The sequence below is a fragment of the Crocodylus siamensis genome, chromosome 1, assembly GCF_052110815.1.
Source record: "Crocodylus siamensis isolate JL-2025a chromosome 1, ASM5211081v1, whole genome shotgun sequence".
NCBI lineage: Eukaryota > Metazoa > Chordata > Crocodylia > Crocodylidae > Crocodylus > Crocodylus siamensis.
In genome coordinates, this window is record NC_143395.1 from 291,697,246 (window position 1) to 291,722,637 (window position 25,392).

Genomic DNA, 25,392 nt, shown 5'->3' on the forward strand with positions numbered 1-25,392 from the left:
AGCCTTGTCAGTGACAACATTACACACATGACATTCTGAGTTTTTGCTCAGGGCTTCTTGTAGTTTTTACTGCTAGTTCTTTTAGATGGTTTGCAGTATGGACATTTCCTGATGTATCAGTTGTTTCTGTGAGAAGTCCTGTCTTCTGTTGTCACCTGAGCACATACTACCGGGTTGTTGGGTACATTGCTCCATTCATCAAGACTCAGATAAATACTTTTCCCTTCAATATTTCCTGCGCACTGTTCAGTTTCCTTCTCATTCACTGTATCCAGAAACCTTCCAGCAATACCTGTTCTGCTGGATGGAGTGCAACCTGGTTGCAACGTCTGAACCACTCAGTGAAATGTTGTTCTGGACAAGATGAAAGGGAGAATTTGTTACTAGGTTCATTTCTGCAGTCTTTTCATCTATGCTGTCCTGATAGACTTTGCTGGTCCTAATTATGAACTCCATCCGTAGCTTTACTTGGTAATGAAAAAAGTCTCTTTTTGGATACAGGTAATTCACTAAAGACGTGTTTTGTTGAAGTATTGCTGGTGCTACCAGTAAATTATTCTGAAGTTGCAGACATTGCAGATGATGAATGTTCATAATTTCTTGCATCAAACATGGGCCTGGAAACAAAATGGTTTTTAAAACTCTCACTGAGTAGTACTTAGTGCAGCTCTAAACCAAAACCAAGACCACCCCAACCTCAATGATTAGGCTACAGTGTGCTGATGATGCTATAGCATGTGCTTACTCAGAAGCAGACCTTGAGGCAATTTGTCAGTCTTTTGTCAAAGCATACAAGAAACTGGGACTGATCCTTAACTGTCAGAAACTTTAAGATCCTGCATCAACAGGCTCTTAATGACCAGTGCCCAGCTCCAGTACTTCAGATTCACAGTGAGGCTCTGGAGAATGTTGAGTATTTCCTGTACCTTAGAAGCCATCTCTCGCAGAAAACTGATATCACCATTGTCTCGAATGTGCAGGTGCAGCCTTTGGACACCTGCAGAAATGGGTGTTTGAAGATCGTGACATCAGCTCTGAAACCAAGTTCACAGTTTATCAAGCAATCATGATCCCCATCTTACTGTATGGAGCTGGGACATTGGACAAATGTACAGGAGACACCAAGGCACTAGAGAAGTACCATCAATGCTGCCTGAAAAATCCTTCAAATCCAGTGGATGGATAGATGCACCAGCATTAGTATCCTCTTACAAGCAAAGACCACAAGCATTGGGGCAATGATTGTCTGGCATCAGCTCTGCTTGGCCAGCCATATCATCCAGACGTTTGACTCCATGCTCCTGAAGAAAGCTTTATTCTCCCAGCTCAGTCAAGGTGTACGCTCGGAGGGCAGAGAAAGTGCTTCGAGGACGTCCTTAAGGCCAACCTGAAAAAATTCAACATCAACTAGTGGAAGGCTATTGCCCAGGACCTCCCCAAATGGAGGAAGAGTCTACTGCATGGATTTCAGTACTTGGAAACCTTACGATGACAACAGGAGACAGACAAGCGGTAGAAACAGTATGTCATAGACTGGATCAAGAACCCAGAGCCACCTCCATACGTCATGGAACAGTGTGCCCGGGCTGCAGCAGTCTGTCGATCCCAGATAGTCCTCCTTGGCCATCTTCAAACCCACAGAAAGGACAGTCATGGAAGACTCTCATCCTCAACTGTGAGGGAATGCCAATGGTGATTGATGATGATACCCTGCAGTACTTAAAAATAATTGTAAATGAAAGATTCCTTCTGTAGCATGTTTTTTGTTTTGTTTTTTAACCAGTGTTTTAACCTACGTAATTTTTTTCAAATCCAGTTCTATTGGGCAAATATTCAATAAATTATAATCGTTATCTTGTACTTTAAAACCTTTTCTTTGTTTTTTCAAGCTGTTTTATATTGATATTCTTATTTTAAAATGGATAGATTCCTATTAAAACTTTTTTTTAACTTTTTGGGCTTGCTTTACTTTTATTGCTTACACTGAGCAATAAAACTCCATTTCAGAAGCACAGGAGTAATACTAAAATGCGTAATTGACACAATTCCCACAAACTAGCACGTGTATTAGATTTTAAACACAACCATTTTGAAGTAATCCATCCAAAATAACTAACATTATTGTCATCAAGTTGTCATTTACTAACATTGCAGTATATATGGTAAGTAATCCATACGAATGGTTCAAAAATAGTAAATTCACTAATTGATCCAGATGACTCGGACATGTTTACATTGCCATCTTCAATTTCATTGCCTTCAGAGTATTTTTCATAATGTTGTCATTCAGGCTACCAGGCCTTGTATCTCTGTACTGTTTACATTCCTTTTCCAGTGGCACAGGAATTCCTTGAAAATATTCCCAAATAGGGTCTTTTTTGCGACCGGCATCCATAGCAGTGTGTTTCCTTCCAGCTTCCATGTGTTGAAATCAAGACTAGTCTGTGTTCCACAGAAGGTTGTTTGTTCCTTTTTCCTATGCTGTCGTGAGCCCAGTGTTGGTTCTTTCTGTTCTTACTCTGCTCCCTCTCCCCCCTTCACACAAGAAATTAGCAACGTACTAAGACTCCTATCTGTGACACAACCTTCCATACCCTTCATCCTCTTTGCTGCTACTCTTTACTCCCCCACCCCAAACAGTCCATGATTTCTGCTGTTGTGACCCCCTGGCCTTTTGTGCTGCAGTATTTTGGTTTAGAGAAAGAAAGCACTTGAAGTTTTTTTCCATCTCTGTACATATGGAAAGGGACCAAGAAAGGTCATTTAACTGAAGTATCCAGACCCATTCAGAAGTAGGGCTGGTCCCTTGGTTGTTTTTTTTCCATGAGCTGAGGAATAAGCACAATGGGTGCAGAATCATAACTGAGGGAATGAAACAGGAGCTTGATACCATCCAGGTAGGCTCAGTGGATAATCCTGATCACGGAGTACATGATGGTATCAGGAGCCAAGTTCTAACACCTGTGGACTTTTTTGATGCTTTGCATTCAGTAGGCCCTGTATCCCTTGAAGGGTTAAGTTCCTAATGCATGAAATATTGTCATATTTTTATTATGCTATTAATTGAATGTATGTGTGGCTAGGTCACTCACTTTAAGGTATAAGGCCCCTGACACATACTTAAGACACTAACTGGTTAAATTACAAGTATTCCATCCTTTCACTGTGGAGTAAACCAGTGATTCTCAACCAGGGTGCCAGGCTCAGGCTTATTTCTGCCTGAATGGTCCCCAACCTCCACTACCCAGCCCCTTTGCCAGGAAGTACTGTACTATACTAACTTGATTTTTGAAAGTGGGTGCCACTCCATTCACAAAATTTATGGCGGGATACTTCAAGTCCAAAAATGTTGAGAACAACTGAAGTAGACATATTTAATTCACAGGATGTCTATGTAACCCCCTCTTCACAAGGAACAGGCAAATTCATGGCAGCATTTGACTAGAGAGTAAACTAGTCCTAAAAAATAAATAAAATTCGTATAACTCCTTAAGTTCTGCTGCCTTCAGCCCCATGTTTCCCTTACTCTTAACTAAAGCTTTATCTCAAAAGTATGGCTTCTAAGACATATGTACCTTTTAGTGAACTAATCCCTAGGTATTTCCTTGGGTATCTGGACCCTGCTTTAATTTCCATTTTTATTCCCTGTTTCCTAGGTATGATGCAGAACCAAGTCCTGTAGACCATCAGAAAGCCAACGTCCTAAAATTTCAGATGGATAAAAAGCCTTTCTTTGAGATGCCTTCCCATCTTGCTGATGTAGACTTGGATGAATATGACTATGAAGAGGACTTTGAGTGACTGCAGTCAACATTTGCAGAAGAAAAAGGGACAGTCTGCAGCAGGTCTGCCAAACGCCTATACTGATTATCAATGTTTTTTGTTTTCTTAGTTCTTTGTTACAAAATATTATTTAATCATCATATTGCCTTTTAAAGATAATGACGTGCATTTGTATGGAATGATGAAAGTTTTTGTATTTATTCAATAGTCTATAGCTGTAAAATAGATTAAAATATTTATTTATAGTTGTTGCATAATTTCTTAAGGGAAGAGTAAAGATGTTTGAGTTCTTTAAAGTACTCCATGATATTTTTTTTTTTTTTTAAAAAAAGATGATTATATAATTCTCTAGAGTTTTTATGTAGTGCACTGACCACCTCCATCTTATACTTGTGAATGGAAGTATCTGTTCTGGGATGGGAAATTAGGAGACTGTTTTATAGATGACTTCCAGGGCTCTTTCTCCCATGACAAAAATCTAGAACTTGGCAAAGAAGAGGGGCATGGCTTTGAATCCAGTGATTCAGCCTGTCAAGTAATAGTCTACTCAGAAGTAACAAGCTGAATATATTTGTGCAATTGATGAACTACTAATGCCTGATATGAGCTGCTCCTCTTCATGTCCACCCCTTTCATTCATCTTGACTTAAACTTTGCCTGTCCTTTCATTGATGTCCACTTACAAAAACATTCTTTAATGCTGAATTCTATTCAAGTATTCATGCTTGATCCCAAATCTGTCTGTTCTTCTAGACAGAAGGAACCAATTTTTAAACCCTTTGTATAAATGTTACTTGAGTTGTGATGTGCACTAACTTGTGGGCATTCAGTGCTTTTGTCTGTTTCCTCCTCTTCAGTTGTTAGCTTATTGACACATTCCATAGAAATTCAGTGTCACAGCAGCTTGAAACTGTTGCCTCACTTGCCTACAGGGGGCAAGAGATTGCAAACAAAAATGTTTTGTACATTGTACATGAAAACCTGTTTAATAGTAAATATTGCTGAAAACTTCCCATATCTAAATTTTCACTTTTGCATTTATGCATTCAGGGCACTACAACCTTAAGATTTTTTTGAATAACAAAAATATTAACTTGTACAGTAAGCAGCATAGATCTGTTTTAAAAATCATGTTTGTATTTTCAAATAAAGATTTTTCGTACATGTAATCAGTTGGTATTACTGTATTCCTGGCATGCATTTCATACAACAAAATGTCTTACTGTTTAAAGGGGTTTTAAATATTATGGGTTATAGAAATATGCATTTTGTCGTTTGAATGTACAGTTTGGATAAATTTGGCATATTTGAAACTAATCGGAAATATCCACTGGCTTTCTTTTTTTACTTCCCAAAGATTGCACACTTCTAAGCTGCGGAAAGGGTGCTGTTCCACTCAACTTATGGTCTTGTGCAAGACGCTTAGTAGTTCAAGTCATTTCATGAATGTTACAGCTCATGCTGAGCAGTGTATACTTTCAATATGTAGTGTTAATTTCCAGTATCAAAGTGTAACAGGAGAAAATAAGGCTCATTCAAATCGCAAATAGAATCTATAGAGCCAAATTTACAGATTTTTTGCAAATTATCTGACCTTCCCGCAGACAAATTTAACTTCTGTAATCTTGACGGACTCTTTTGTAGCCACTATCTTAAGCCAAACTTCTCAAAAGAACTTCTGGAGAGGTTAGCTTTGAGCTTTGTCAGCACTCCCTGAAATACCAGGGAGAGGGATGAGTTACCTAGCTGTGAGTAAATTGCCCTTCAAGAGCATGCTCAGATATAACTCTGATACATGAAAGCTATCCAGACTGCCTTGTGCAGGAAGTAAGTTGGGGTCTGTAAGCCAAACCTGCTCTGTTAACATTCTTTACAAACTGCTTTCTCATCCATGTAATAGGCAGCATTGGTACTGCCTCCAAAACATTATAATGATACATAAATTGATAGAATCCTTCTTGCTTTCTCATACTTGTGTTCAATTCCTGCCAGATGAAAAGAAACAGAAGGGTAAATCTCAGACAGCAGCCCTCTGAGATCTGTTGCACAACCCTCAGTGTGAGTTTGCATGTGCCAGAATGCTTGGGCTTGGAGATATGTAGATATAACAATACCTGTAGGGTGCACAGCACCTCTTCCTTGTGCTCTGCAACATAGGGACAAAGGATGGTACATGCTGCTTGCTCCTCAGTTCCACCTCAACCAAAATGCTAAGTTTTATGCAATTCTGAAGAGGGGGAGGAAGTTGCAATGCAGATGTGTACATGGATAACTCCTGAGCTCAAGAGCTAGTAAATGTCTTACAAGTGACTCATATATATGCACAGCCTTGCTGTGAGTGACTTAAATCAGTGTCCTCCCCCTACTAAGAAGGGACTGGGGGTGGGTGGGGGGTGGTCAGAGTCCCCATGGCAAACAGACTAAAAACCTTGCCAAATGTTCCTTCTGCTCAAGAAGCTTCTGTGATGGTGTAATGCAGAGGTATTCAACCCCTGGTTCACTGAGTAGTGAGGACATTGTTCCCCTGCTGCCAAATTTCCAGGGCTGTGGGGAGCCCTGCACCCTACACACTAGCTTGGTTGTCCAGTCCTAGTCTGCAAGACCAGGTGTTTGGTGGCATAGGCCTCCATGCCAGATCCTGGAGGCGGGGGGAAAACTTACAGCTTACCGCCACTATGAAAGCTGTTTTTTGTGGTGTAAGCCATGAGTTCAAAGAGCCCATCTGAGCTGTACCATTTAACACAGCAGGACACATTTCTGCTATGAATGATAGCTAATTGAAACAGCATTCCTTCCCCTTCTCCACCTGTATACTGGATAGTTCCCGGAAAGAAATACAGTGTAGCTCTAAATGAGATTCTTTTGCTTGGTCATGATCAGAAGTTCCAAGAGGACAGTGGAGCCTAGGCTTCCTTCCAAAAAACTGGGTTCCAAGACACCAGCAGAATGTGTTGGGACCAGAATCGCCTTGGCTATGCAGGAGTTAATTATTTTGTGTCCCCTCTAGTTTTGAGGGGCACCTGTAGAATCAGGGATTGGCAGGAAGGCATGCAGGGGAGGTCCTGAATACAACATGAGTGCTTAGGTAAAGGTTTCCTCTGGACTAGAATGACTCCTGGTAAAAAATAAATCTGTTGGCTTTTGTGGTATATAGGCACCCTGCACTTGGAAGTTTGTTCACAGGCATTCCCCATTAGTCACTGGCAGATGTGAAGAGAAGGAGTCATCCCTTAGTTCTGCTGGATGGGTGTCTGTCTTCAGATTCTTACCCAACCTCAGATGAAGCAGATAAGGTAGCCATCAAATGGATGGAGAAAAGGTGGAGCCAATTGGGACAGAGAGCATCTCTTGAACATGCCAAATGCTCTATCACCAGCTGAGAGGAAAGATAGGAAAAAACTAATGTGGTTGAAGTCTATTTCCTGTTCTAGAGCCTCTGCTTCTCCCTGAGGGAAGCCAGGATTAAAGAACTTGATACTGGAGAGGAAGCTGGAACTTGAGACACTGATCTTTTCTCCAAGGAAGAGAGTCGAAGAAAAGCTTTGGAGAGCACTGCAGGTCTGCCCTTCCTTGTGGTGTGCTGCAGTGATAAAGGAGGCAGATAACTGAAGGCAACCAACAGAACCAGTTGATAGTGCCAGAGCAACAGTACCCAAATCTCGGTGAGCTTTAGCCGGAACTAAACTGGGCCATAAGTCTGTGATTTCAGTACTCTTTCTTCTGGAGCCATCAAGTTTCTGAATGCAAAGGTAATCCCTGGAACAGGATTTCTTCTGGAAGCATTCTGGCAAGTAGAAGACACAAAAAAGCTGAGATGAAAAAGTCTTTTGATAAGCTGGTTTAGGAAGATGCACAGTCCCAAGTTACAGACTTCGTGGATTTGCCTAGAAGAGGATAAAACCAAGCTGTCAGCTTCCTGCCCTAGATGTAAATGGAGCTGTTCCTGGGATTGTCAAAACTCTGTGACCACAGGACCACCTCCTAATGGTTTCATTTGGCATAGCAGGCAAATTGTTTTAAACCTAGTGCTCAGGGAGGAGCTGATGTTACCATCTTACACTTTTGATCTATCAACCGTAAAAAAAGAGGCAGTGAGAACAACAGAAGGAAAAGTCCTTGGGCATTGTACCTCATTTACAGCAGTTGCGGAAGGAAAAAAAGGGGTCAGGAATTCAGGGGGAAATGAGAGCAAAGCTAGAAGTTCTTTTACTAAAAGGAAAATGGCAATGTTTGGAAATAATTACAATAAGAAAGTGTCACCAGTATATTCATCTCTGAATTTAGCATAGAAACAGCTCTTCAATTTTCCTGCACCCTGGCCCCCTGTGTATTTCTACTAAATATGCACTTTTACATTGCAAGTGAACAGGCTAACTGCTTGCCACTTATCTCATTACTAGCCAATTTGTGCTCCTGGGTGGTAAACTCACACATACAGATCATGACCAGATGCTAGGCTGCTTCAAAAATGTGATGTGGGTAGTGTTTCCTGTTGCAAGTACCACTGGTGGGACCACACCTCCTTCACAGCTTGAAGGTAGCTGTATTATGTAAGGTGACTTGGGTGGATGTTATTACTGCCAGAAACTATCTTTTCCTCCTCTAACCCCATGTCTCTCTCTAAAAATTTGTATGCCTTGGTACTCCCCAACAGCAATAAGGGTCATTGCAACAGAATGAACTCATGAGCCCTTCTCTGAGTACGTTAGTGCAAATTACATCTACAGGCAGTTGCCCCAACTGCAAAGACTAGGCCCCAGATATAGTCAGCTGGGTCAGTTAAAATAGGGCCTAAGCAATATATTTCAGAAAGTTAAGTTTTGATGCTGAGGCTTGTCAGCTAGTTCACTTCCCTGCTCAATTTTAAAGAGCTAAGAGTAACTTCAGGGGGGGAGTTTAGTTTTGACACTTTATTATGTACAGCAACAATCCAAAACGAGAGAAAAGCAGAAGTCTGAAATTAACAAAGCTGATAAGCAAGGTGGATACAGTGCAACATATCACTGGGAAAGTAATTAGTTACACCTCCCCAGCTTACTGCCTTTTGGAAGGTACTTGCCTCTCAAATGAACAGATGAAAAAGTGGCATCAACACACATTTAAAATATGTAAAAGTTCATCTTAAAAACATCGTTTTTTAACAGTCTACATCTACATTGTACTCCGCAGTGCACAGCTGTGTATTTTCAGATTACACACTGGAGAAACAGCAGATTCTTATTGCACATAAACATTCTCCCCTGGCATCAGTCATCCCTGCTCCTGGCCCTGGTCCATTTACCTTGTTTTGGGGACCGGAAACCTGAATGAGATTCCCAGAAGCCTGGCCTGTGTCATACACAGTTGCATTAAAAAGGTCCCTTAACCTAAACTAGCACAGGAAAGTGAAGTTGCTCAAGATACAGAGCAGGAAAGAAAACCCAGCTTTGAGACCCTGCCCAGTGCTCTATCCACTAAACTAAACTACACTGTATCTTAGTTATACATGACATAGTAAGTGAGCATCCTGCCTCATCAGGACAAATGCTCTGGAATGGAATTTGTGGCCTCAGAGTGAAGAGTTGTGTGTCCAAGAGAATATTAGTCCAAAATTCCTAAAACTTTAGGAAGTTATATTGTCACCGTATTATTATCTCACAGGCTCATTTAATCACAGTATTTAAACTAACCTGACTCCAATTCTTAGCCTGGCATTCTTTACAAGACAATGAGGCAGAACAAGACAATCAGTAATATTTGGCTACAAGGTTTGTAACACCCACAGCACCAGAAGCCTAACAACAGCCATGTCATATGGAATAGTCAGAAGTGTGGACATCTACCAAAGTAGTAATTGCTTCCAGCCAGATAAATCTGAAGTTGACAATTTTGCCAGGGTACTATTTGCTCTTTAGCTTTAAGTATATCAAGGTATTCCTCTAGTTGCCTTAAAGGTCAGTGCCTCTTAAGTCCTTCAGTTTTGTGGATGTCCAACCGGCAGAAAAAATGGCAATGTGTTCTTAAGCTTCAGTTTCTTCAACCTGTTCCCCCTCAACCCTACAAAAACAAGAAAGGTATTAGTCAGCCACGCTGGTCAAAACCTTGTAGTCAGAAGAGATGTTTGAAGTCAACCCTCTGGCCTCTCCACTCTGGGGAGTGCTGCATTTCAGTGCACAGGAAGGTGGGGCAGAAGTGGCATCTGGAAGCCCATCTGCTCTGCCACTGAACTGTGTACAAGGATGCATTACTTGTCTTCAGCTTCCTTCACAGAGTTACTACTCTGTACTTTAGGTTCTCAGTAAGAGCAGCTATGATGGCTACTAGTCAAGCAGGAGTCAGCATCTTGTATATGAACTGCCAACTGACAGGAAGAAAATGGGAAATAAAAAAGCTGCATTTCTGTGCCACACCCACAGGCCATCTATAAAACATGAGATACCAGTAGCCTGCGCCTGTCATTCATCTTAGCAGACAGACTGAAAAACACACTCGAGTGACTGACTAAAATGCAAAGTCAAATCATAGGTAGGGGCCCATTTCACAATTTTTGCAAAAACTGATTTTGGGTGGTCTCCACAAAAAAGCGCAGACTCCTTGGGGAAAAAAAAAATAACTGAAAATACAATGCTGGCTTACTCTGAGGAGCTAGCGATCCTTGGGGCCACTGTAGCCTGGCCATGCAGCCTGCCAGGGGGGATAGAGGGAAGGGTGCCTAGCAAGATGGCTGCTGCCCCTGCCCCTCACCACTGACTGGCTGTGAGGTCTGTGGCCCTGCTCCTCTCCATCTATCAGTGGTAAGAGGCAGGACTGCATGAAGGACATCCCTCGCAGCCAATCAGCAGCAAGAGGCAGGACTACCTGGGCCCCTCAGCCAGAGACATTGAGGGGTGGGCCTGCCACTCCCTCTGCGAAAGTGGCTGCCAGCCACACAGTCTGCCCGTGAAATTGGCCAGCAGCCGCTTCAAGTTCAAATAATTGGGTTGAAAGTTTAGTGTTGGAAAGGACTTCAGGGGTCCCCTTGTCCAACCCCTGCACAGATGCAGGCTGCACTACTGCTCCAGACAGAGGCTCCTCCACCCTTACCTTAGAAACCTGCAGGGAAGGAAATTCCACAAATACCTCAAAAAATCAAGAAGTCCCTTAATGGACAGATTGGGGGATGGGGATGGGGAAGGGGTACTAGATAGATCAGTGAAGGCAAAAAAAAATTTACAAAAATAGTTCTTCTGCCTGCACTGCCCTCAAAAATTGCTGCAGTTCAAATGTAGGGTTGAAATATTATGAATGGGGAGCTATTATGAGAAGAACCTCTATGAAATGCACATCCAGCCCATGATGAGCCCTGCAAAAGGATAAAGAAGGTAGTCTGCCCCATTCTTCTGTGCAGGCAGCAGCTGCAGCCAGTGAAGCCTTTGTCTTCAGACAGCAAGGAAGTCAAATCATCAATGCCCAAAAGGCTCCTGTGTATAACAACTTGTAGGAGGTTTGGCTTGCCATATGCTGCCCTGAAAGTGATAACAGACTTCATACACCAGGAGAATCCTACCACATTCTTGTGCTAGAGCAGGGGTGGGCAAAATGCGGCCCGCCAGGCCATTCTATCTGGCCCGTGGGGCCTCTAAAAGATTTAGAAAATTAATATTAATCTGCCCTGGGCTGCTTGTCATGTGGCCCTTGATGGCTTGCCAAAACTCAGTAAACAGCCCTCTGCCCAGCATAATTGCCCGCCCCCATGCTAGAGTCAAGACCCAAGATGCAGGTGGATGACTGCAGCTGTCAACAACAGGGTCTGAGCCAAAAAGTCATGCATGTACTACAGAAAGAAGTTAGCAGAGCAAATGAATACAAACACATGCTGCTGCTAATGCTCCTTGGGTTTCTGCTGACTGCCAGACCATTCCCACGACATTCTGGTCCTTAACTCCAAGTCCTGAATGCCACTTGTTTTCACCCCAACTGGAGAGACTGCAAAGGGGACAGCAGCAAGCCATTCTACAGAGGGCCCTTGACTGTGGAAAGCAAATGCCACCAGTGCACAGGTATCCAGGTTGCAGCCATATTCATCTAGATGCAAAAGGAATCAAAATTCATGATAGAGGTGGTATCTTTTATTAGACCAGCTAGATACTGGTGGACAGAGAATTCAACTCCTGAACTGTCTAGGTTACAATGCAGACTTTGTTCTTGCAGCAGCCCTTTCCCCCAAAAGCCATGAAGCTGCAGAATCTCAGCAATGCAACAGTGCTATAAACCAGCTAAAGCCCATACCTCTTGCCTAAGTAGCACCTTGTACATGCATATAAGGAAACCCCCTGCTCAGCCAAGATTGGAGGAAACTAAGCAGTGTTTCCCATCTCCCCAGCTCTGATAACAGCTACAGAGAGGACTATAAATGAATGAAGGCAAAAATACAGCCAGGGCTGCTTATAAGGTATTTTTCTCCATACACAAACTCCTGGCTACAGCTGTCCCCACTTAGAAAAGCCAAAAATAAATTCTAATTACCTGTTCTGGGCCAACCACATCCACGTCAACATCTTCACCTACATCTTCTGAGAAGTTTTCTGCCTTGATCATATTTTGGCTGAAATGAAAAGCCAAGTCGTTTAATTCCTGTCCCCTCTCAAATTATGCTCAATATGTTTGCTATAGAAAGCTAAGAAGTGGAAATAGAGACAGTGCCTACATGCTATGAGTTGCTCTTAAGATTCTTGCATAAAGCAGCACAGTATCTTCCAAGTGAGGAAGCGCTTCATGTGTTCTGATAAAGAGGAATTTTGATTAATGCATTTCTAGATAGCAAGACACACTACACTTCCCAGAGAAGCTGTTACCCCTCTGGTTTATTTTACCTGCCAATTTTATTTTTCTTACATTTCAATAAAAAGGAGTCTGCTAAGTCCACTTAAAACAGGGCCCACTGCCCAGAATAGCACTTATCTGTCTGGAGTCCAAGTTACCATTACATGTGACCCTTTAACATTTCTAGAAATGAAAGCCAGAGAAAACTATTTCTTTTTCCCCCTCTTTGTTTCCTTTGGTGTGCCAGGCAGAACTTCAGAGTCTGGTGGGAACCCTGGTCTTGCTAAAGATGCTCTGCACACCCTCTGTTACACCGGTCTGTGGGGAACTACAAGCAGTATACAAACCCAGGTCTTGCCAGAGGTCAGTAACACAGCAGCGGAGCTGCTACCACCAGGAGCACACCTGCTACTCTTAGCCTTCTACAAAATGGTGAGGAGGTAAGGGCCTGAGTTTGAACGTTTTCTTCACTCCCCATACACCAGGCTGCCTGAAACCTAGACCCAATGTTCTCTTCACAGCATCCTCAATGGGACTAGGAACTTAAGCGCAGCAAAAAGCCACTTTTTTTCTGTCTCAATCCCCACCTAGGACCAGGCAGCAATGGGAGGCTTGGAGTGGTAGGAAGTGTGGGAATTCTTGGATGTTTCAGTATCACTCTGAAACAGAGATCCAAGTAATGCCTTGATGTTAGTTAACTGCTTTGCATCAGCACTGAGCACAGCCTCGCAAGACATATTTTGAAGACAGACTCAGTGCATCCAGTATAACAGTTTATACAGTCTGCCTGTATCCTGTTTAATTTCCCAGAAGCCCATAGGCACCAGGAAATCCCAGGGGTCACTTAAAGCGTCTGTAGAACATGCATCCCTCACCTGCATCTTCTCTTTGGACCCGCTGGACACAGGAATGGCAGATATTCTGGGCGAGAAGTTTCTTGAGCCTTCAGCCTCTTTCTGCTCTTCCCTGCTGGGGAAGCAAGTTGCAAAGTACACTGGAAATCTGGAATTTTGTTTGTTGCCTCAGCAGGGCTGGTTTCAAGTAAAGACCCTGTAACAGATAATGAACAGTATTATTCTCCATCTTTGCTCTCTGAGCATGCCTGTAGACATGCAGGGACAGTCAGTTATAGCATGCCAGAGCAGACTGGATTAATCAAGCTTTGAAATGGCAGCTGGGGTACTTCAAATTAAAGCTCATCAAATGAGCTTTAGTTAAAGTGTCCCTGCCACCATTTTGAAGTATGAGATGCTGATACACGAGATGCTGCAGGCATTTTAATTAGAGCGGGTCTCAGAGCCACTCTAATTTAAGCACCCTCCCCTTCACCCCCAGAGGCCATGTGAAAATGCCCTGAGATGCAGAGAGATGAACGCTTCTTGCAACACCATTCTTCATATGGAAGAGCTGCTGTGGATACCATATTCACAGGGAGAATTTGAACAGAAGAGTCATTTCAAAAGTCTGCTTTGTTTAGCAATTTCACTAAAATCTACAAAGAAATTTAAGGAAACAAGAGGTCCAGGAAATAGCTAATTACAATATTTTCCTGCATACCACTTGCCTGCCCCACCCCCCAATAAGATATGCACCTTGTTTCTGGAAGGCAGAATGTAGGAAAAAAAGACCTCTCCTGTCATGGCCAGGAGCTGACTCCATGCAGCAGCTCACACACCCTCAGCCAGCTTCATTGCGCTCTTGGCAAAAGGTACTGGTAACCCTTTCATGTCCAGTGCCATATCAGTAGCAGCTGCTTTTGGAGGCTCAGGCAAAAAAATTACTGTCAATTCAGGGCTAACACTTGAATTCAGGATTAACACCTCCACCCATGCTGCTGGCTGGCCCAGAGGAAAGTGACAACCTCTCTGGCCGCCATGATAGCACAGCGTCTCCATGCCTGTATTCTTTCATGATTCTATGCCTGTGACAAAAATAAGCTTCCCTGCCAAGAACTTGCACCACATTTTGGAGGACTGATGGGGAGGGGAATGCATGGGGCACGGGAGTAAATATGGTACTTCTTTTGCACCAAAAATATGCACCCTCAACCCCTGTTTTAGAATTATGGGTCTTGCGTGCTGCTGCTCAGACAGAAAGAGGTAAAGTGACAAATGATACATGACCCACCCTTCCTGCCCAGTATAATGGCCTCTGAAGGGAATTCCAGCTACTCATCCTCAGATGAAAGAAAGTCTTTGCAAACCACAACCTTAAGAAGGGCAAAGGGAGAGAAGTAAGCTAAGAAGCATGGAATTAGAAGAGCCTGGTAGAGGGGATTCCCTTTCCTTCCACCTCAAATAGAACATAACCCCAAAATGGCAAGGGTGAGAATCTAGAGATAACACTGAGCACTTCTATAATTAACTGTTTTCATCCTCAAACAGCTCCATACGTTTTAACTAACCCATGTGGGTGCAAGTAACAGAAGGGAAAAATTAATGAAACTGAGAATGAAAGATTACAAACCCTGAAGACACCAGCATTTTAACACAATATGTTAAGAAATATATTTTCACCAGAAGCACAATACAGATTGGACCCAAGAAGAACAATGGTGTTTTCATACCATTAGATAACTTCCTCTTAAAGGTAGATATCTTAGGTGGGCTCATGGACGACCACTCGCCTATACCGCCGGTAACAGAGCTCTCCTCCTCTTCATTTGCAAGCAAAGAGTTTCTGTACCAAACCAAGGGGTGCCATTCATCTCCTTTGCAGAACCCTGGCTCTTTTATGTATCTCTGTAAGTAGCCATACCTGGAGAAAGCCAAAAAGCAAGAATAATCAAAAAAGTCTTCTGCTCTGGGAATGTAGAGTAAGCATTGCTACAAAGAGAGCCCCTCACTTTGCAATGAAGCAGCCAAGACCAGATCTGTCATGAGAGAGAACACTGCTCTTTTTCCTAAGAAATAAAATCAAGTGTATAAGCCCCAAAGCGGAGAGACTTCTTGAACTTTAACTTCAGACACAACACTTCATTCCCAGTAATTACAGAGCCACATCAATCTCCTAAAAGAATTTCCTGCATTCTGTAGCCTGTTGCTGCTGCTGCCAGGAAATGGCTTGAACTGGGTTAGGCTCTTCAAAGATGCTCATTTCTCTTGGGAACTGAGAGGCCTTGTCTTGCCTCCTCAACTGTAGAGCAGTGGGAAACCTAACTGAGGGGGGGCTGCCTCTGCTGAATAGTGGAGCTGGTTGGGAGACTTTTTCCCCCCCCACATTAGAAAACGATGATGTGCCAATAACTAATCTTTTTGCTGGAACGTAACAGTTTTGATTAAGCTTTCTCAGGTCCAGGATGGTCTTTACAAAATACCTATCAGAGCAGTGGCCAAAGCACGTATGTTGGGCATAAGAATCCCAGGCTCATGTCTGTTTTGATCAATTTGGGCAAAGGACTTCCATATCCCAGGTGAACAACCTCATCAGATTACTGGCTATCCTGAGTTAGGCACGTCTCCCTCACTCTCTCTAGGCATTGTTTTTAAAAGTTTCCCACTCAGTTCATTTTAACAAATAGGAACTTTGCTGAACCAGACCACAGAATTACAACCTGGATCAGGCTTCTGACCTGAGCTTAAATCTCTTTCAAATCAAGCCTACTGCTGCTAAGCCAGGTCCACCTCAGACCAGAAGGCACAGTTTTAATGCTGGCTTGTACAGCAGATTATTCTTTCTTTGATTATGAGGATGGTCTGGAACGTATCAGACACTTTGCAAACCAAGAATGCTAGTCCCAGGGGCAGAAAGTGGGGGGTGAACACTGAATCAGAAATTATTGCAGTCACCTACCCTGGAGGCCCCAGGGACTTAGAAAAAACTCTGACAATGGAATTTGCTGTTTTCAAACAAGTGTATATTGCAGCTACTATTTCAGGATCTAATCCAACTCCCAGCACTGTTCGCAGAAGACTAATTTGCCTTAGACGAGAGAGAGTGTGAATGTAAGTGTGAGTGTGAGTGTACGTGTATTAAATGAAACGAGAATACGTCATCAACAGGGTGAGCTGATTTTGTACAAGGCTGCTAAACTCCCTGATGATGATTCAGGAATCAGGTCTTTATTGTAGCTCATTATTTGGTTGTCTCTATATAAGGTTTCCTAGCAAAGACCAACTAACTTACCAGTAACATTTTGCTGCTATGATCTGGGTAATTACAAGAGGAGGAAAAAGTTAAATTCCATATACTTAGACATGTTGAAATATACCCCTTTCTAACAAATGCCCACATTCTGCATCTCATCTGTAATGGATGCATTCATGTATGTTAATATACAGGTCTGAACATCAATCCTATGATTAATAATAAAAACTGAAAATAACCAGATGTTTATTCTCAAAAGTTCATGTTGACTTAAAACATTCCATCCTGTAATTTATGATGCAGCTAAACCTAAATATTTCTAAGAGGAAATATAATCTCCAGCCTCTGCACTGCATTTTGAGACTCCCAGAATAGAAACTGTTACTTTAGAAACACAGCTTGAATGCAGACTTGTGGATAAAACTGCAGCCCCCCTCTCTCTCCCCACCAGCTCTACTGCTTTCCATTTATTTCCAGCAGAGGTAGGCAACTCTAAAGCAGTTGGAGCTAGAGCTTAAAAAGAGTTTTCTGCTTGGATCCAGATCCATTCAGCAACAACAAGCAATGATCCAACCAGTAGGGAAAATCCTACTTTCCTGGGATGTGCAATTACAAAAACCATTGAATACAGTCAAGGAAAATCATCAGGGAATTTACCAGCCTGTTACAAAATCTGCCTGCCCTGTTCATTAAGTATTTTCCTTTCACTTAATTAAAAAGATATATATAATCTTCTAAGGCAAATGAGTTGCTAAAAGTTTTGCAAAGTTGGATTAACTGTAATTCACCTGGTAAAGAAGGGTTAATATGTGGCAGCACCGCATACTCAAATCAGATTCAGTTTGTATAAATTAAAATCTAGTGGTACACACAAGAAATCTGAGCTGAGACAAAGAAAGGAAAAAGGATCCCATCTACCTTGCAACAACTGGAGGACACCAAAAAAAAAAAAACCTTAGGGTTTGGGGTTTTTTTCCCATTTTGCAATTTGGGGGGAGGAAGGGGAGTATTTTTGGTTCTTTTTTTTGGTTGGTTGGTTGGTTTTTTGCACAATGCATTTCTCTGTTATATGTGTTTGTTATTCTGAATTTTTCATTAAACTAAATCCTGAATAAATGTTGTTTGCCAAGGATTGCAAGTCACATGACACTAACATCTAACAGCCACTCTTGATCTTTGACATGCAAAAGTGAGTTGATACACTCCGCAGAAGATAAGGGCCAGTTCAATCCAGGCTGATACTGCCTGTATGCTTTAAGTATCCTGTCACATGCTGGTCATAAAGGAGTGTAGCAAAATATGGGCTTTTCCAACCCACTGCTTGGTTTCTGTTTAGTATGAGACCGCTCCAACTGGGACAACTGTGAATTTCTGAGACATTTACAAACAAAAAATCTATTGATATTTAATCTGAAGCTTGTGAGTCATGAAACAGACTCCCTCAGAAAGTGAGCAATAAGGATTTCCCTTTTTATTTGCAAGTAATACAAATGGTAGATTGTTTTCCATATGCATGACCCCCACTACTGGCTGAAAAAAAATGTCCCTCTGACCAAACTTCTCACAAAAAATTAATAGATTTCCAAAGTTTTCCTAACCAACAAGGGGTATCCAAGCAATTCCTCCTCAGCACAGATCAAGAAACCCATTCTACAAAACACACACATTTGTGCGCAACTGCAGGTATGTGCTGTGCTGTGCTGTACTCTACACAAAACTGTGAAATTCACTTGTTTGACAATAAACAAGGAAATTAACTTACACTAGTCTTTTGTCAGGCTTTAGTAGCTTATTGGAGAATTCACTGATGATTACCAGAAAGTGTAAATTTGGAGGCACGCATTTTCCTTCTACTGCAGCATTCTGAAAGGCGAATTCAATCCCTTCCCTAACAGAGGAAAAATTATAAAAGAGGGACAATGTGATTGAACAGAGGAAACAAAGACAAGGCCAAAAGCAATGTATGATTGCATGGCACATACTTGTGTATCATAGCTACTGATTCCCTGGATTTCACCTGGTCCCAGCCAAATGTCAGTGAGAACCGACGAGCAAGCTCCTTAATGTTCATGAAGGAGGTGGATGACAACTCCATGCTGTTGCTACTGCCAAGGGTATTGATGTGCTTCTGAAACAGCTGCAAAGCCACAGACATCTGCATGTTACCTTCTATATGTAATAAAAGCATCAAGAAGACAATCTGCTTGCCAACCATTAAATTCCTTGTGTGGATAGAAACTTTTCAAAGGGATTAGCCAAGCAAATAAAAAAATTTAAAGAATGTATTTAGGATTTCTGTTTCACTCATACCCATGAGCTATAGCTGAGTGTTGTATGAAGAAACTGCCAGGAAGGACACAATTGCGCTGAGCACAGAGGACCAAATTAAAACAGTCAACGAATATATAGCCAAATGCTTCCTACTCTACCCCTCCCCCTTTTCAGATTTCAGGAGTTAGTTCATGGCGTTCGGCTGCTGACAACATGTAAAATCAGCCAAGCTCATTTTTCAGTCATTCTAGAAGTCTGCCCTATGGGCTTGGAGTATGACATGGACACTGGACAAACAGATCTCACAAGCAGCCCCGCCAAGAGCAGCCACTAAAACTGATTAGCAGATTCAATACTACACCTGCAAGCTCCAGTGGTTACAAGCCTCAAAGAAGCTGCACAAACAGAAAACTGGCAGACTTTTTATGGGGCTTCTGCCTTCTCCAATAAAGTCGAGGTGCACTGATACATCGGTCTGATATCAGATCGGTACCAATATAAAGAAAACTGGCCGTATCGGATATTGGCCCAATGGGGCCGATAATTTGGCTGATAAATGCCCATGCTGTGAGCAGTCGCAGCCCAGCACTGAGGCACCGAGAAGCACAGATAGCAGCCTGGAGAACTACCTCCAGCTGGTAAGCCTGGCGTGGTGGAAGGGGAGAGGGGAGGGAAGGGGCATGGGGGGGCAGATCAACGCTCCCCGTGGTAAGGGAGGAGGCAGGGGCAGGCACTGCCCAGATGGGGTTGAGAGGGGCTGGAGCTGTGGCTCGTTGTGGGGGGAGTGGGGAAGATGGCTCCCACCACTGCTTCCATCCCTGGAAGGCACGAGTGAGGGGGTGCCCCGTCTCTGTGTAGGGCGGGGTGGAGAGGACTCCTGCCAGGGCTGCATGGGGCTCTTCTCGGCGGGGCCTGGGATCAGAATGGGCACCAGCGGTGCTGGAAGGATGCTATATCCACCCGAGATTTCACTGCCACTTCGCTCCCAGTGCTACCACCGCAGCCCTGGCTTTTCCTGGTGAGTGGGTGGAGGTGGGACATTGAGCCCCACCCCACACAGATCCAGGGTCACCTCCCCCACCCACCATGCCTTCCTGGAGCTGCCTACCCCTGCCATAAGGTGCAACTCAAGCTCCCGCTCCCCCTACCCCCCCGCCCCACCTGGGCAGTGCCTGCCCCTGCCCCCTGCCCCTTCCCTCACTGGGGGGGGAGAGATTGATCTGCCCTCCCCCCCAGTGCCTTCCACCACATCGGACTTACAAGCTGGAGGCAGCTTTATTAGAAATCAGATCAGCATGGCCTATATGCCTCCTTAAATATGCCCTCAACCTGTATCTAGTAACACCAGACATGCAAACTGTACCAATCCAAAAGATTCTGAAGGGGAAGAAAAACTGCACACACTTACATTTTTTAAACTGAAGCCAAAGGGTTCATAAGGTGCTCTAACAATGAAAAGCCCTTATATTAAAATCAAGGAAATGACTTTTTTTTCCCCCTGTTGTATAGTCAAAGTATGTAGAATAACTATGGCAAGGCATGCAAAAAATTCTAGCATTAGTGTGACCAACGGCACATCTTTTTCCTTCTGCTTTAGTCTTACCTGTTGCAGACAAAGAACCAGTGTCTTCGCACACTGAATCTTATCATTGTGCCTTGTCCTACTCAGTGTCTCTTTAATTATGTCTCCAAAATCATTATAAGTCTATTCATGCCAACAAAACAAAACAGAAGTGTCATTAACTTATGACTGCATTAGCTCCTAATACTTAACGTAGATAAATACTAAAAACACTCCATACAATTCATAAAATATTCCTGTTTCTAGATACATTGCTATAGGGAAACACTAACGGTGCCTGTAAACATGTAGAGATGTTGCTTCAAAGCACTGCTCCGATGTGCACTGGGCCAGGATAACTGTGCCAGCTGCAGGGCCAGCCCAGTCTCACCACATGGGGATTTAGCCAGGCAACAGCGGGCCCCTAGCTGCCTGGGCTAACCAGGAACAAATTGCTCCTGGTCAGTGTCTAAGCATGCACTACTGTGCGCTAGCTAAAGCACCATTAATCTAGTACCTGTATTTCCTGGTACTAGCTAATGGCAGATTAGCCTAATTTACTGTGCGGCAAGTCCTGCGCACATGTAGATGGTGACACTTCACAGCACATTAGATTAGTCTAAAGTGCAGTAGAGCGTCTTGTGTAGATGTGCTCAAGGAGAATTTTGCAGTGCTATTTGTGTTGCAACCACTTTTGTGAATAAAAAGGAAGGATTCCAGCCGCTGGCTAACTCAGTATCTTTCACAAGCATTAGTTTGCTTAAGAAGTTTAAATGCATGTTAAAAGCAACGGGATCTTAATAGAAAGTCACCTTCATATAATGCTTATAGATCTCAGCTGCTGCAACCATCTCCACCACGTTATACACAATTAGCTTGCAATAAACTGCAAGAAGGCTCCTTCTCCTATGCAAGTCGTTCAGTTTGTAGCCTTCCTTCGTCCTCTCTTCCTCTTCTGTCAAGTCTAGGGAAATAAGAATGCTGAAGCTTTGTTCTAACATTTTACTCAAGGTACTTCATTTTTAAGGCTGACTTTCATCTGCATAACACAGACTCAGCTGTTCAGCCAACTCTCTGAACAACAGATGCTACTTCACTTGTGCTAGTCTATTTTTTTTTGCTTATCAGAGGATACTGATGGTTTATTTCCATTTCAAAGCCCACAAATGATGACAGTATGAGCTACTCATTTACATATCCTTTCCATTCAGATCTTCAGAGGGATTTCACACTTCTACGAGCCAGAATCCTCTCACAGGATTGCATGTGTAGCTACAGAAACATGACCAAACAATGCAAAACAAATGCCTTAAAAACACATAGAACAGAAAGAACAGACCAACTGCAACCATATCTTTATATGAAGAAATAAAAGACAGCAGTCCAGCATCCCATCAGTGACCCTACACAAATTAGTATGTATATCAAATGAGAAAAATTAATACATAAGTTTTAAGTAGTTATTAGCAAGAATGAAGGGGGGAAGAGAATTTTTTTTAATCATTATAAATATACAATCCCTCTGGAAGCCAGTAGTTCCTAAGCAGGTGACATTTGGAAACAATGAATTAGGGTTTTCAAGGCTGGTTGCTGGAGGTGGTTCTTTGTGGCAGGAAAGGATGGGAAAGTTAGACTCTTGAATTCTTCCCCTGCTGCTGCTGCCAAAAGCAACTTTATTAGTCTCTTAAGCCTATAAGCATTGTGTGACCTGTTTTTGGCTTTCTACAGAATCTGTGACCTGGAACCCATCAGAGGTAGAAGGTTGGCCAAAAGTAAATGATGGCTCAGAAATGGCTCATTGAAAAAAGTACCCCCTGCTCAAGACAGGATCATCCTTGTCTAAACCATCCCAGCCAAGGGCTTGTTTAACCGACACTTAAAAGCTTTTGCTGATGAAGAGTCTGCAACTTTGCTATATACCGTATATAATCTGTTCCAGGCATTTTCCTTTTACAATTTTCTTTGGAGCAGTTTAATCCCATTCCTTCTTGTCCTGCCCCCTGTGCACAGAGCCTGGTTCATCACTATCTGCAGTTACAACCCTTCTGTAATTGATAACTTCTCAAACTTCCCCTCTCAATCTTTTCTCCAGACTGAAGAGCACTGGTTCTCCCAAAATTTCCTTTATGTCATGTTATCTGGAGCTCTAAGGAACCCTTCAAATGAACACATGCACACTTTTGGATGAAGGAATTTCTCAAGACTGTTGAAGGAGGGGCAGGGAGCAAGATAGCTGTGTACCTTTGTGTGGAGGACTAAAGAACTGAAAAAATTCAATTTCTTACATCCAGTTTCTCAGAGCACATTGCTTTCTGAGTATACTAATGTCCTTAATGTCTTAAAGGGTTACAGCCCCTTCAGAATCAGGTCACAAAACAAAATGGCATTCTCAGCCTCATTTGTACATTCTTGTTTTGAATATGCCTGAAAACAGTAAAGGAGTACCAGGTAGCATGAATCTTTCAGCAAAATCAATCCCAGTCAAACACCACATGCTGACTTTATAGAACAAGTCTGGAGCAAAAAAACATCAACTAAGTCTCACCGCCAAAGCACAAAAACCTCCAGGAGAGTGATTAATAGTATCATTCTAGCTTTTTACAATCTATTACAGGATTTTACATGACTGCCCCTCACTGTACCAACTCAGTCATTTAAAAGCAATTAAAAATATTCCTTCTAGTTTGGTCAGGGGACATAAATCTGAGTACAGTACAATGATCCCTTCCATTTACATTACAACTAAAGCTGCTGCATATGAAAGAGGACAAAAAAAGTTAGAGCAGTCCCTCTGCCTGACAATGTCAAATGGAGAGGATGAATGGCATCAACAAATGGTGGTTTACTTCCTTGCCAAGGTGGCTGACCTTTGAATTCTTCCTCCTCCTCCGTGAACACATGATCCTGGATAAACAAGAGCATTTTTGACTGAAGGGACATGCTGGGAAGATACTCCAGGAGACCTACAGCTTCATCAGAGCTTGAATTTTGGTGACTCAAGATCAGCAGCAAATCACAGAGTATCATGAAGGCCTATAACATACACATATATCAGACAAATGAAAAAACAAACAAGGATTTAGGGTTTTGTAAAGAAGTTGCCAGAACCATACTATTTTAATTTCATCACTATCATCAACCATAATGCATAGGGGGTAGCTTCTGTCCTGCTTCTTATCACCTCTTTTCCTTTCCAGGCCCCAGGTTTCTCACGGCCCACTTCTAAGAGAGATGTGTTTCATGGGAGTAAATGTTTATATACACCATGCATCAGCAGCTGATTTAGAAACCTAGGACTGAAAGGGGCCTCCCAAGCCACTGAGTCTAGTACCTGCATTCACAGGCAACCATTTGTACAGACAGTCCTACAAGTCATCCACTCAAACCCACAAGCACAACACACTGTAAGAATGAGAAGCTGAACTCTGCCGTGTGCAATTTCTTCTTGTTATAAGGAAGTCAAGCTATTAGGCACCATGGGCACCTATGCACATGCAGTGAGGCTGCTCTGATGCACTGTAGTTACATATTAGTGTCTCCACGCTGAAAAATGGCAGTCGGGGCACTTTAACTAAAGCTCATTTGATGCCGATATGTGAGATGCTGACACACAAGATGCGCTGAGAGCCACTCTAATTAAAGCCCCTCCCCCCAGAGCACGTGTATAAATACCCTCTACTTTGGTTTTTCCATTTCTCCAGGTGCATTCTCAACAACCAAGCCCCATCTTATCCAGTGTTTTTAAAGAAAAAATGGCAGCAATAAATACATTGTCACCAGTGAGAAAGTCCAGATTGGGGGTCAGCAACGTTTTTGGGCAAAATGCCAAAAACAATGGCAACCTCAGTTTGTCAGGTGTAAGAGTGCCAGGGGGAGATGGCTGGGGAGCTGTGAGAGCCCATTTCTTGTTGTGGTAGTGTAGCCCTGGCCCCTTCCCCACTGTCTGTCCCACAGTGCACATGCCAAGCAAAATGCCTTTGTGTGCCACACTCTGGAACCCATGCCAGAGGTTGCCTATCCCAGTCCAGATTATTAAACTGCAAGAAAATCCACTTCAGCAACACGTATTAAAGAAGACCATGCAACAGCCAGGATACAAGGGCCAGACAGCACATAAACACCAAAACTATTTTTAAAAGAACACAAATTTAATTTTCTTGAGTCAAATTGGCAATTCCCATTTCATCAGGCAATCCCAGAAGACCATGATACCACTTCTCAGGCCACGCTGGCATTTTTAATGGTTCAGTCACAAACATTAAACTATCCCAAACCCCCTTCCCTGCACACAAGGTTGGCATCCATCTCCATGTGGGAAGATCAAGGCAGGCAGTTGGTGGCAGGAACCGGGATTAGGATTCAGGGGTTTGTAGCACCCGTCCCTGTGATCAGCCTTCATCTCCACAGAGCTCACCACAGTGCCAGGATTCCCCACCAGAGCCCAGGGGAGGCCTGATGGATCAATGGGCCCAGATGAGAGAACTGCAGGCTGCAAGAAAACCGCTTGTGGGTTGCAGGCCACCAGTTGGACAGCCTTGTTTTATAGGATATCGGATTAAGTTGGTTGTAAAATTTGATGCGCAAGAACAACAACAAAAGCAAAAAAGACATTGAGCAAATCAACACATGACATCTATAAAATGCAGTGGTGAAATCCTGCTGTGGCACTTGTAGCAACATGCAACAGACATAGCATTGTGGGGCTGGAAGGGACCCTCAAGGTTTATTTATGCAGTGAACAGGGATCACTATTACCCTGGGAATAAACAAGGCAGTCTATGAACAGATCACAACAGAAATGGCAGGCCAGGGACATGACCATGACTATGCCAAGTACTGGGTCAAGTGCAAGGTATTGAGGCAACAGTTCACAAGGACTCAGGACAGCATCCATGTGTCAGGCTCACACA

The 25,392-nt window shown here is 42.9% G+C and overlaps 2 protein-coding genes across 10 annotated transcripts in view; one reads left to right on the forward strand and one right to left on the reverse strand.

Annotated features, from left to right (window-relative positions):
- PPP2R3B (protein phosphatase 2 regulatory subunit B''beta) overlaps positions 1 to 8,521 on the forward strand; it is an 87,775-nt gene extending 79,254 nt beyond the window's left edge. For 6 of the 7 annotated variants that reach the window (XM_090064511.1, XM_090064520.1, XM_090064500.1 and 3 more), the window contains one exon: positions 3,657 to 8,521. In XM_090064511.1, the coding sequence (XP_089920637.1) occupies positions 3,657 to 3,801 (145 nt within the window). In that variant the 3' untranslated portion in view covers positions 3,802 to 8,521. The remainder of the gene's footprint in view (positions 1 to 3,656) is intronic. The other variant, XM_090064548.1, reaches the window with a different exon arrangement.
- Positions 8,522 to 8,673: 152 nt separating this feature from the next.
- The window catches only part of LOC149874607 (cohesin subunit SA-2-like), a 99,473-nt gene continuing 82,754 nt past the window's right edge, over positions 8,674 to 25,392 (reverse strand). Inside the window, exons 24-32 of one of the 3 annotated variants that reach the window (XM_090064485.1) lie at positions 23,350 to 23,515; positions 21,295 to 21,446; positions 20,525 to 20,626; positions 18,633 to 18,787; positions 18,413 to 18,538; positions 15,131 to 15,321; positions 13,440 to 13,614; positions 12,268 to 12,346; positions 8,674 to 9,819 (exon numbers count right to left, since the gene is read on the reverse strand). In XM_090064485.1, coding sequence (XP_089920611.1) covers positions 9,814 to 9,819; positions 12,268 to 12,346; positions 13,440 to 13,614; positions 15,131 to 15,321; positions 18,413 to 18,538; positions 18,633 to 18,787; positions 20,525 to 20,626; positions 21,295 to 21,446; positions 23,350 to 23,515 — 1,152 coding nt within the window. In that variant the 3' untranslated portion in view covers positions 8,674 to 9,813. The other 2 variants (XM_090064469.1, XM_090064476.1) reach the window with 2 other exon arrangements.